General features: G+C 41.4%; 1 protein-coding gene across 5 annotated transcripts in view; it reads left to right on the top strand.

Annotated features, from left to right (window-relative positions):
• The window catches only part of STYXL1 (serine/threonine/tyrosine interacting like 1), an 80,081-nt gene that overhangs the window by 10,580 nt on the left and 56,725 nt on the right, over positions 1–12,776 (top strand). For 3 of the 5 annotated variants that reach the window (XM_039243494.1, XM_039243496.1, XM_039243491.1), the window contains exon 2: positions 1,141–1,244. In XM_039243494.1, the coding sequence (XP_039099425.1) occupies positions 1,142–1,244 (103 nt within the window). In that variant the 5' untranslated portion in view covers position 1,141. Of the gene's footprint in view, positions 1–1,137; positions 1,245–12,776 lie in introns of all 5 variants that reach the window. The other 2 variants (XM_039243495.1, XM_039243492.1) reach the window with 1 other exon arrangement.

Below are 12,776 nucleotides of genomic sequence, written 5' to 3'. Positions count from 1 at the left end.
TCTTCCCTTCTTCACCCTCTCTCCCTTCTCTGCCTGGCTAAGTCTTACACAGCCTCCTGACTCGGCCTAACAGTCCCATCTCAGCCCTCTATCTGCTCCAGCAAGATGAGGCCCTCCTGTTAGCTCGACCCCCAACACTGCATGCTGACCCTTGTGGTGCTTTTCCTGTTTATAATGTGGTTTTTGGCCCAATGTCTGTTTTCCACGCTAGGCTGTAATCTTGAGAGTAGGTCTATTTCACCAGTTATTTCCAGTGCCTGGTATACAGCAGGTGCTCAGTAATGAAATGAAAGAAGAAAGGAATTGGTGACTGCATTATAGCCTTATAGCCTACTTGGTATTTCTCTGGCTCGGATATGCTGTGTACAATACTCGATTCTCTGCACGCATTTTACTACAAATTTTTGAAGTTTTCCAGATTACCTTCATGATTATTTTCATCTTGGTTTGAAGGTGTGTTAAAGAGTTTAATCCAGTATCTTTGGCCATCCATTTAAAATAGAAAGAGGGAGACTCCTGGGTGGCTTAGTTGGCTAAGCATCCAACTTTGGCTCAGGTCATAGATCTCACAGTTGGTGAGTTTAAGTCCTGCATCAGCCCCTATGCTGACAGCTCGGAGCCTGGAGCCTGCTTCAGATTCTGTGTCTCCTTCTCTCTCTGCCCCCTCCCCCACTCACACTCTTTCTCTTTCAAGAATAAATAAACATTAAAAAATATACAAAAAATAAAATGAAATAGGGGCACTAGGCCACTAGGCTCCATGCTGAGCATTGATCCTGCTTAAGGTTCTCTCCCTCCCTCTTTCCCTCTTTCTCTACCCCTCTCCCCCGCTTGCTCTTGCGCTCTTTCTCCCTCTAAAATAAAAAAATAGGGGCGCCTGGGTGGCTCAGTTGGTTAAGCATCCGACTTTGGCTCAGGTCATGATCTCATGGTCTGTGTGTTCGAGCCCCGCATCAGGCTCTATGCTGACAGCTCAGAGCCTGGAGCCTGCTTTGGATTCTGCATCTCCCTCTCTGTCTCTGCTTCTTCCCTGCTCATGTTCTGTCTGTCTGTCTCTTCCACAAAAAAACATTAAAAAATAAAAGAAAAATAAATAAAATAGAGGCACTAAACTTGTACATTATTGATTCTTCCCAGTAGGATGGCTGGTTTGGTTTTGTGTGAACCAATAGAGCTTTACAACATCTTGAATCAGGTCACAAAACTGTCGCGATTGACTGAACCCAACTATCTCTGCCTATTGGGTAAGTGCTTAAAAAAACAAAACAAAACTATGTTTCATTAGTGTCCTTCAAATACGATTTTTGGTGAATTGAGAAATCTCTGGGGCCGAGGGAATACATGACGTTAGAAAACCTTTAGATTCCTTCAACATAGCTTAAAATGATGCTACTAATTGTCCCGTGACTTGGAAATCATTCCAGATTAAGTCTAGAAGGTCTTGAAAGACCTGTGTTCTTGTTGAGCAAAACATTTTGAACCTCTAGCAAATACATAGTAACGCTAATAAATGCCCATGTACCCACCACTCAGATTCAACCTAACATAAGGTTACACATAGATGTACCCCTCTATCTACCCCAACCTGATCCCATTCTCCTCCACTCCAAAGATGATGGGTTCTGTATTTTTTACATTTTTACTATAGATGGAAGCATCCTGAAATAGTGTGTGACCTGATCATTTATACAAATTGTACCGTAATGTACAATCATTCTGCAGTTTGCTTTTTCTTAAAATTTATGAGACCCCTCCCCCAAGTCTAAATGTGAAGATCTGTTAACTGTTAGGGTAGTGCCCATTACTAATCAGTCGTGATGTGTTGCTTGCGTTGTGTTTCTATTATGAACAGTATCTTGTGCGTCTCTTATTCACGGGCAAGAACTTCTTCAGGGTATCTAACTAGAAATAGAATCGACAAGTTGCAGATTCCTCATTCATTACATTGTTGTGAAATTTCCCTCTAAAAAGATGATCATTTTGCATTCTTATCATCAGCGCAAGACGCATACCTACCAACACCTGATTCTGTCAGCCTTGAAAATTTTTGCATTCTGATTGGTGTGAACTTGTATTGATTTTTTTTCTCTCCCAATTAAAAAAATTGCAATAAAATACGCATAATATAAAATGTGCCATCTTGACCACTTTTGAGTGTACAGTTCAGTGGTATTAAATACGTTCATAATGTTGCACGGTATTAGCTACACCATCATCCACCTCCATAACTCCTCATCCTGTAAACTCTAAAACAAACTGTATACCCATTAAACACTAACTCTTCATTCCTCCCATCCCTTAATCCCCTGGAAGTCACCATTTTCCTTTCTGTTTCTATGATTTTGACCATTGTAGGTCATGTAAGCAGAACCATACAGTATTTGTCTTTTGTGACTGGCTTATTTCACTGAGTATCCTCATGTTGTCCAGGTTTATCATGTTCTAGCACACTGCAGAATTTTCCTCTTTAAGTCTGAATAGTACTCCATTGTATGTTTATACCACATTTTGCTTATCCATTTATTTATCAACAGACATTTGGGCTGCCTGCATGTTTTAGCTATTGTGAATGATGATGATCATGGGTGTACAAGTATTTCTGAAACCCTGCTCTTTATTTATTTTGGGTATGTAAATCAGAAATGGAATTGCTGCATCATATGGTGATTCTCTTTGTGATTTTTTTGAGGAACTGCCACATTGTTTTCCATAGCGCCTGCACCATTTTACATGAACACAAGTGTTCACAAGTTTCTAATTTCTCCATGTCATTGTTAACACTTGTTCTTTTCTTTTTTTTTCTTTTTTTTTTTTTGAGGGGGGGATCATTCTAACAGGAGGAAGGTAGTATCTCTGTATAATTATGATTTGTATTTCCCTAATGATTAGTGATGTTGAACATGTTTTCATGTACTTATTGGCCATTTGTATATCTTCTTTGCAGAAATATGGGATTGACTCCTTTGCCCATTTTTGAATCAGTTTTTTTTATAACTTTGAGTTTTACGAGTTATCTACATATTCTAGGTATTAATCCCTCATCACATTTAATGGTCATCAAGTTCAGTTTCTCGTTTCTTTTCCTTTTGTTGCTCATGCCTTTGGTGTCCTATCCAGGAAATCATTGCCAATTCCAATGTCATGAAGATTTGCCCTATGTTTTCTTCTTCAGGTTTACACTTTTAGGTCTTACATTTAGGTCTTTGATCCATTTTGAGTTCATTTTTGTATGGCGTTAGGTAAAGCTCCAACTTCATTCTTTTGCATGAGAATATCCAATTTTCCCAGCACCATTTGTTGAAAAGACTGTCTCATTCTTAGTCTCTTGAGATTCTGTATGAATTTTAGGATGGGTCTTCCTTCTTTCCTTCCATGTCCTTCCATGTTTGTTTATTTTTGGGCAGATGTAGTGCAGAGCCCAATGTGGCACTTGATCCCATGAACCCTGAGACCATGACCTGAGCCAAAATCAGTAGTCGGCCACTTAACCAACTGAGCCACCCAAGCACCCCAGGCTTTTCTCTTTCTATATATAAAAAAAAAATCATTGGGAGTTTGATAGTGCATTGAATCTATAGATTGTTTTGTATAATATTGATATCTTAGCAACATTGTTTCCCAGTTCATGAACACGGAGTGTTTTTCCATTAATTTGTCCTTTAATCTCTTTCAGCAACGTTTTGTAGTTTTCCATGTCTTTTACCTCTTTGGTTAAATTAATTTTTAATTATTTTATTCCTTTTGACATTATCGAAAATGAATGATTAATTTCTTAGATCATTTATTGTGAGTGTGCAGAAATACAACTGTTTTTTGTGTGTTGACTTTGTATCCTGCAGCTTTGATGAATTCATTTGTTCTAGCAGGTTTGTTTGTTTTGGTCAGATCTTCAGGCTTTTTCAAATCTCCTTGAACTTTACAGCACAAAGAATATATCTTAATGTATGGAATTTTTAAAAGTTTATTTTTTTTAGTAATTTCTATAGTCAGTGTGGGTCTCAAATTGATGAACCCAAGATCGAGAATCACCTGCTCCTCCAGCTGAGCCAGCCAGGTGCACTTTAGGGTCGTTGTTTTTTTGTTTTGCTGTGTGTGTGTGTGTGTGTGTGTGTGTGTGTGTATCTTTTGTCTTTTACACATATAAGATGATGATATCTGCAAACCGAGATGATTTTGCTTCTTTTACAGTTTAGATGCCCTTTATTTCCTTTTCTGTCTTTTTTTTTAATTTTTAAATTTATTATTGAGATAGAAACAGAGCATGAGTGGGGGAGGGGCAGAGAGAGAGGGAGACATAGAATCTGAAGCAGGCTCCAGGCTCTGAGCTGTCAGCACAGAGCCCGACATGGGGGTCGAACCCATGAACCATGAGCTCATGACCTAAGCTGAAGTCAGAGCCTTAACCAACTGAGTCTCCCAGGTGCCCCCTTTATTTCCTTTTCTTGCCTAATTGCTCTGGCTAGGGCTTCTAGTACTAGGTTGAATAGAAGTGGTGAATGTCCACATCCTTGTGTTTTTCCTGATCTAGAGGAAATGTCTTTAGTCTTTCACCATTGAATATGATGTTTGCTCTGGGTTTTTTTGTTTTTTTGTTTGTTTTTTTTTTACATATGATTTTAGTATGTTGAGGTCATTCCTTTTTATTCCTGGTTTGCTGCATGTCTTTATTATGAGAGTGTACCGCATTTTGTCAAATGCTTTTTCTCAGCAGTTGGAATGATCATGTGGTTTCTTTCTTTCATTCTGTTGATGTGGTGTATTACATTGACATTTTGGTGTGTTGAACCATCCCTACATTCCAGAAATAAATCCCACTTGTTTATGGTATGTAATCCTTGTAACATGTGGCCAATATTTTATTTTGGAAATTTTTTTGCATCAGTGTTGATACTGGCATAGGTTTTTGTTTCTCTGTTTTTCTTGTAGTGTCTTTTGCTTTGGTATCAGGGTAGTGTTGGCTTCATAGAATGACTTAGGAAGTGTTCTTTCCTTTTCAATTTTTTCGAAAAGTGAGAAGTATTGGGGTTAGTTCTTTACATATTTGGTGAGAATTCACCAGTGAATCCATCAGGTCCAGGGCTGATTTTTCTTTATTAAATCAATTATATTTAAAAAATTTTTAAGTAGGTTTTTTTTTTTTTGAGAGAGCAAGAGAGTGCATAAAGCAGGGGAGGGACAGAAAGAAGGAGAGACAGAATCCCAAGCAGGCTCTGTGCCATCAGCACAAAGCCCGATGTGGGGCTTGAACTCCCAAACTGCGAGATCATGACCTGAGCTGAAACCAAGGGTTGGATTTTAATAAACACATGAAAATTTTCTTTATGAAAATGACTAGATCTCTAGGTCAGGAATTTCAAAAGGCTTATCATCTTTCAAGACCATACACTGAATTCTAAAGTGTTAGGTTGCTAAGGAGCGATGGATGAGATCTTTCCTGGGATCAGCTTTTGGTTAGATATTGGAAAGACCCTTCAGAGTAGTGGACTGGGGAAAGTACAGACCAGGGAAAAGCCTTAGTGCATGCACTGTACTGGCTTATAATTCTGCTTTGGGTCAACTCTACCAGTGTGAGAATATATACGTGAATTATAATAATATGGAATATAATTTAAACTCCTCTCTATGAACATACATCCTGTATAGATCCAGCCTGATAATTAGAGTGGTTGAGTGGTCTATGCAAGGCTTTATTTTTTTGGGGGGAGGGGGTCAGGAGATTTTTTTAACTTTTTCAGAGAAAAAGCACAAGCATGGGAGAAAGGCAGAGGGAAATGGAGCCTAAACTGAGCATGGGGCCTGATGCTGGGCTTGATTGCATGACCCTGGGATCATGACCTGAACTGAAATCCAAGAGTCAGGTGCTTGAGTGCCTGGGTGGCTCAATTGGTTAAGTGTCTGACTTCGGTTCAGGTCATGATCTCATGGCTTGTGAGTCTCAGCCCCACATTGGGCTCTCTCTTGTCAGCACAAAGACTGCTTCGGATCCTCTGTACCTCCCCACCCCTCCCATTCCTCCCCTGCTGGTTTTCTATCTCCTTTTCTCTGTGTCAAAAGAAATAACTTTTCTTAAAAGTTTCTTAAAAAAAGAAAAAAGAAGAGAGAGATGCTCAACCAATTGAGCCACACAGGAGATTTTTGATTATTGATTCAATCTCCTTACTGGTTATAGGTCTACTCAGATTTTTTTCTTTTTTTGTGATTTGGTCTTGGTAGGTTTGTGTTTCTAGGAATCTGTCCATTTCATGTAGGTTATTTATTTGGCATATAGTTGTTCGTAGTACTATTTTAGTCTTTTTTATTTCTGTAGAATTGGTAGTAATGTCCCTACTTTAATTTCTGACTTTAGTAATTTGGATCTTCTCTCTCTCTTTTTTTTTTTTCTTAGTCCATCTAGCTAAAGGTTTATTGATTTTTGTTTATCTTTTCAAAGAGCTGACTCTTGGCTTCATGGATTACTTTAAGTCAACATCACCTGGGGCACATGTGATGAGGTCTGTGAGGGTTGACCTTTGTATCTGCATACATATGCACAATAGTCTCCAAAGCTGAAGACCACATGATTATAGAGATTAAAACAAATAAAATGGCCCTTCTTGGAAGATTAGAGCAACACATCCTTTTGTTTGTTTGTTTAGAGAGAGGAGGCGCACAGCATGAGTTGAGGGGCAGAGAAAGGAGAGAGAGAATCCCAGGCAGGCTCCATGCTGTCAGCACAGAGCTTGATGTGGGGCTTGAACTCCTGAAACCATGAGATCGTGACTTGAGCTGAGATGAAGAGTCGGGCACTTAACCTACTGAGCTACCCGGGCTCCCCCAATCCTCTTGTTGATAAGAAGCTATTGAAACGCCCAGAGTTCGAGAGACCCCAAAAACAGACCACCAGAGACCAGAGTCAAAGCCAATCGGCAAGGGTCGTTTATTTGCAGGTTCGAACCCGGACCTCTGCGCACTGTCGCTGGTGACGCTGAGAGGCCTCGAACAAAGCCTTCACAGCCTTTTTATAGACAGGAGTAAACAAGTGGAGGGGAGGGACAGGGGATCTCTATGGTTACAGGTTTGTCATTGGTTGATATTTAAATGTGAACATATACCACATTTGATTGGTTCCCGCCATCAGGTTTTCGGCGGGATCCAATTACAACATTTAGGATACCTTTGAATTTAGCCAATCATAGAGTGAGTCTAGAGTCTTGTTCGGCGACTAACAGGTTAACTTCTCTCTCCCTAGGCCCTTCCTTCAGTAAGGCGGAGGGTGGCTGCTGGCCTTTGCTGATTGAGTGTTGCCAAGGTAGTGTGGTGGAGTGATGTGGTGGGCAGTTTCTTCAGCCTTGGGCAGTGTGCAGCTGCCTGATAGTTCCGGGGAGGCTGAAACTCAAGCCTTAAGCAATGGTACAGAAGCGGAAGGAGCTAGTTAGGTTTTAGTTTCCTGTAGTGCAAGCACTTGTACAGAAGCAGAAAAGCTGGTTGAGTTTTTGGTTTAGTTTGTCTAGGCCCCTCACTCCAAGGAGCCGGCACCGATGCAAGTACAAAAGGGTCTTTATTACAAGCTTGAGCAGGGGCTCACCCAGCCTGCTGGTGTCATGGCAGCAAGGTGAAGCCAAAAACAATAGCGAACAGGGCTTTTAAGGAGTAAGGGATGGGGGTGTTACAGTACATGTAGCATCATCACATAAGCACCAATTACAATTACAGCTTCGACCATTCAGTGTCTGTGAGGTGTTCATTACTTTTGGTGGGACCCAATCATGACTTTTGAGAATCCTTTGAAAATGACCAGTTGTGAGGTGAGTTTAAAGGGCCCACATGGGGTTCAGACAAGCAGTGAGAAATTGGCTAGTTTGTATCTGCAGTTTCCAGCCTTGACTCAGACCATAGGAATGTTTCTATTTTTTCTTCTTGATTAGCTGAACTGAGGGTGGTCTGAGGATGGCTTTAGCCTTGAACAGTCTGAGGCTTTTCCTGGGACTGGGACTGGGGCTACGTGCAGCCCGAGGTTTCTCTTAATGGAGGACTTAATTTTTGGCTCTTCACTATAACCGAACCCAGTTTGTCTGCCCACCAAGGCTCAGCATAGCCAGTCCTACAGGAAGAAAAGGGTTTGAGAACAGCTAAATGACAGGAGGCAAGCCCCAAATCTGCCTTCCTGAAGGGGAAGAGAAGAAGTGTTTTATAATCCTAGGGATTGGGATTTCATACATATTGATGAAAAGGATCGGGAAATTTAAGAGTGTTTATGAGGAAAGGTGGAGCTTTCATATCGCACAAATGTATCTTAACATATATCTCATGTTCACTTTACAGTGGACACAACATCAAAATGAGGCAAAATTCAGGAGGTCATTTTAGGACACAGAGAAGGGGCTGTGTGCATACGCCGAGAGCTGGATGGGGTTTGGGGCTCTTATTTCCAGTAAGGAATGCAGGGCTTTGCATGTTCATAGGCTGGGACCCTATCAGTGACCTTGAGTCTAGGCTTCTGCAGAGATAGTACTGGATTTATTGGGAGGTCTGAAAAAAAGCAATAGCTGATAAGGGAGAAACAGGCCTCTGAAAAACAAGCTTTAATTTCCTGTTAGTTTCAACTTTGTTAACCCTGTGGAGCACAGTTTCAAAGCCTTACCAAAAAACTGTAGCTTTGGGGTGCCTGGCTGGTTCAGTTGGAACAGCTTGTGACTCTTGAAAGATCTCAGGGTCATGAGTTCAAGCTCCACATGGGGTGTAATCACTTAAATTTTAAAAATGTCTTTTTTTTTTTTTTTCTGAGAGATTGTGTGGGCAGAGGAGGCAGGGGGTGGGGGGGTGGGGGAGGATCTTAAACACGTTCCATGCTCCGCGCCAAGGCTGATGCAGGGTTCAATCCCAGGACCCTGGGGTCATGATCTGAGCCAATATCAAGAGCCAGATGCTCAACTGACTGAGCCACCCAGGCACCCACAAGTATTTTTTTTCAGAGGTACTTTTTCCTTTTTCCTTTTTTTAAAAGTTTGTTTCTTTTGTTTTATTTTTGAGAGAGCATGCGGGAGGCTATGAATGGGGTAGGGGCAGAGGGCAATGGAGAGAGAATCCCAAGCAGGCTTTGCATGGTTAGTTCAGAGCCTGACACAGGGCTTGAACTCCTGAACTGTGAGATCATGACCTGAGCCAAAATCAGGAGTCGGACACTTAACTGACTGAGCCACCCAGGAGCACCTCTTTTTTTTTTTTTTTTAATTGAGGTGAGGTTGGGTCATTATCTTTGGGTCGTGGGATCAAGCTTCCATTGAAGCCTGCTTAAGATTCTCTCTCCCTCTGCCCCTCTCCCCGACTAGTGCACTCACTCTCTCTTTCTTTCTCTAAAATTAAAAATTATATGTTAAAACATCTTGAAACTGTCTTTTGAATTTGTATTTATATTAGTTAAAAGTGATCCATTCATAAGACTACCTAGAATTAGGCTTATAATCTCTTCTAGTATTTCTAGTTTATGACTAGTTACTAAACATCGGTTCACAAATAACAGGTTCAGTTTTTCAAATTTCCTGTTCCCACTTTTGTTGAGAAATAATCAATATACATCACTGTGGGAGTTTAAGGCATACAGCATGATGGTTTGATTTGCATATATTGCGAAATGATCACGGTAGGTTTAGTTAACATCCATCATCTCTTATAAATACAATAAAAAGAACAGAGCATTTTCCTTATGATGCCAACTCTTAGGGTTCGCTCTTAAGAACTTCCCCACAGGGGCACCTGGCCAGTTCAGTCAGTAGAGCACGTGACTCTTGATTTCAGGGTTGTGAGTTTGAGCTCCAAAGTGGGTGTAGAGATTGCTTTTAAAAAAATCATAAAGTTTCCCACATCTTCTACAACAGTGTTAGCTATAGTCCTCATGTTATACATCATAACATGTTCTTTGTTGTTGTTGTTACTTTATCAAAAGGGAAAATTGTAGCTTCAGTCCTGTCCAGTCAGGGGAAAGGGGAAAACTGGGGAAATAAAAGATTCCAGCAGTTCCACACAAACATCACATTTGTCAAATGGAAGAACTCCCACTGAACCAGATGTTCATATTATTAAGATACTTTTCATTGACATAATTTTTTTAAATGTTTATTTTTGAGAGCACAATTTTTGATAGACAGGGAGGGGCAGAGAGAGAGAGGGAGACAGAGGATCTGATTCCGGCTCTGTGCTGACAGCAGTGAGCCTGACACAGGGCTTGAACTCCTGAACCATGAGATCATGACTTGAGCTGAAGTCAGATGCTCAACAGACTGAGCCACCTAAGTGCCCTTGTCCTTTTTAAAATAATGTTTCTTTTCAGGAGTGAGAGTGAGTGGGCATGTGTGAATGGGGGAGGGGCAGAGAGAGAGGGGAAGAGAGAATCCCAGACAGGCTCCACACTCAGTGCAGAGCCTGATGGGGGGGGGTTGATCCCAAGATCATGACCTGAGCCAAAATCAAGAGTCTGATGCTTAACCCACTAAGCCACCCAAGCGCCCCTCCTTTTGTCCTTTTTGATCTCTTTTAACCATGGACATGATTTTTTTTTTACCTGAAAAGATTCCTCCAAAGGAAGAAATAAACAAATCCTGTTTCTAGTAGAGAAAAATTTATCTAACTTTTCATAGTAATGGCCCTTTAGACTTCTCAATGCCCTCTAGAAACATCTTATGTTTAAAAGGAAGAAACAACTGGAAAGAAGAGAAGACTGGTTTCCCAACAGCCACCTATGTTCCCAGTGTGCGTCTGTTGTTTGGGTTTGCAGGAAGAGAGGCTGCGGTTTGGCCTCTGCAGAGAGCAGACAGTCCCCCTTCCTCACTGCTCCTGGTCACCGCGATTCGAGGTGCAAACACAGGCAGAAAACCTCTTGGATCTCCAACTGTGGGGATCTTAATTGCCTGATAGTCCCCGACACTGTGCTTTAAATGCCTTCTTCCCAAGGGCACACTTCCCACATTGACTGTTTCCCACCTGCCCCCACTGGCCCCCATCCCCTATCAGTGACCAAGAGCAGCAGGGATATTTAAGTCGAGCCCATTCCTACAAAAAGATCCCTCTGCTGGGTGTTTTTGACTTGAAGATTCCCCATAGCTTTGCCAAAACTTCCTTAGAACTGTGCTGAAGTCTATGGACCTGCCTTCCTTCCCTCCTTCACAGGGGTCATCCCTGCATCCTGACTGCTAGCTCTTGGTCTCCTCATTTTCCCTCACCAATGTTTCCCTTAATCAAACTCGTGTATGTCTTATTTGATACTGGTATTTGCCCTTGAGAAGACTCAGGCTACTGCAAATCGTACAGAAATTGGGGGAGCTGAGAAAACAGATGGCGAGATGCGATTTTTTTGCCTCACTGCTTGGGAATAGATAAGGCGTTGAGGATCCTGTCCTGAATGATAGATGAGCACAGATCGTTTCTTTTCCTCACTGGCCCTTTATCACTCACAGGGTCATGTAAGGAACGGGCCTCGATTTCTATTTTCTTGTAGCTTTTCATGGTTTTATAAGATTTTTCTGAATTATTTCCTATATGCACATCCATTTCTTTTTTATAAAGTTTTTTTTTTTATTTACTGTGTGTGTGTGTTTTTGTGAGAGAGAGAGAGAGAGAGAGAGAAAATCCCAAGGAGGCTCCACACTGTTAGTGGGGAGGCCGATGTGGGGCTTGATCTCACAAACTGTGAGATCATGACCTGAGCCAAAATCGAGTTGGACACTCAACTGACTGAGCCACCCAGGTGTAGCAGGATTCTCACACAAGAGAGTCATGACATGGAGGCTTTTCTTTCCAGGAAGCAACTTTATTACTTTATTACAGCCGGTGTCGCTTAGTAGGGTTCATATCCAAAGAACTGAGCCCTGAACACCACGTGGCATGGTTTTTTATATAATTTTTTACTTCTTTGTCTCCCATAGATGGTAACACACAAACATGCAGTCTGATCAACGTGGTCTCATGTTACAAGTTTGTGAGGGATGTCATCACATACACGAATAGCAAGGTTGCCTTGAGATGTTCTTTTTTTTTTTTTTTTTTAGGGAGGGGACCCTACCACATTCCCCCTTTTGATGCTCGGACCCCTCTATTTAGGGTCAAAGAGTATCATTTTGGTTTATTATTTTTATGTTTTATTTATTTCTGAGAGAGAGCATGTGAACAGAGGAGGGTCAGAGAGAGAGGGAGATACAGAGTCTGAAACAAGCTCCAGGCTCTGAGCTGGCTGTCAGCAGCTGTGGGGCTCAAACCCACAAACCGTGGGATCATGACCGGAGCTGAAGTTGGACGCCTAACCAACTGAGCCACCCAGGCACCCCTCATTTTGGTTTAGAGATTTATATTTTTATAACATCATAACATGAGTGGACATCTTTTTTTTTAATTTTTTTAATTTATTTATGGCCTTAATGAGACTGGAGGCAGACCATACAACCAAGGGAGCTAAGCAGGGGAAGATTAAGTATCCTCCTAAAATTAGGAGAATAATTCCTTTGAGGTTTTGAATCCCCCAAGAGTTGAAAACCATCCTCCAAATAACTCTCTGGGGTTCCAACTCTTCCAGGTCTGGACTGGGACATAAGTAATTTTTCTCATTCGATCTGTGATCTCCTCTAGGACTTTTCCCTCATCCTCTGTCTGTAGGCAGCAGTTGTTGAGGTTAAAATTTCCACAACCGCCTCTCAGAAGCAAGCATGTAATCTAAGGCCAAGCAATGTTGATAGATGGCATTGTACATTTTGGTTTGTTGCTTGGCTGGTAAGTTAAGAGCTCTGGCAGTTTTATTGGTTATCATTTTT

The sequence above is a fragment of the Hyaena hyaena genome, unplaced genomic scaffold (genome assembly GCF_003009895.1).
Source record: "Hyaena hyaena isolate Hyena2069 unplaced genomic scaffold, ASM300989v1 scaffold_228, whole genome shotgun sequence".
NCBI classification, from domain to species: Eukaryota; Metazoa; Chordata; class Mammalia; order Carnivora; family Hyaenidae; genus Hyaena; species Hyaena hyaena.
Note: the sequence above shows the minus strand (reverse complement) of the source record. Positions and strands in the feature narration are given on the sequence as shown.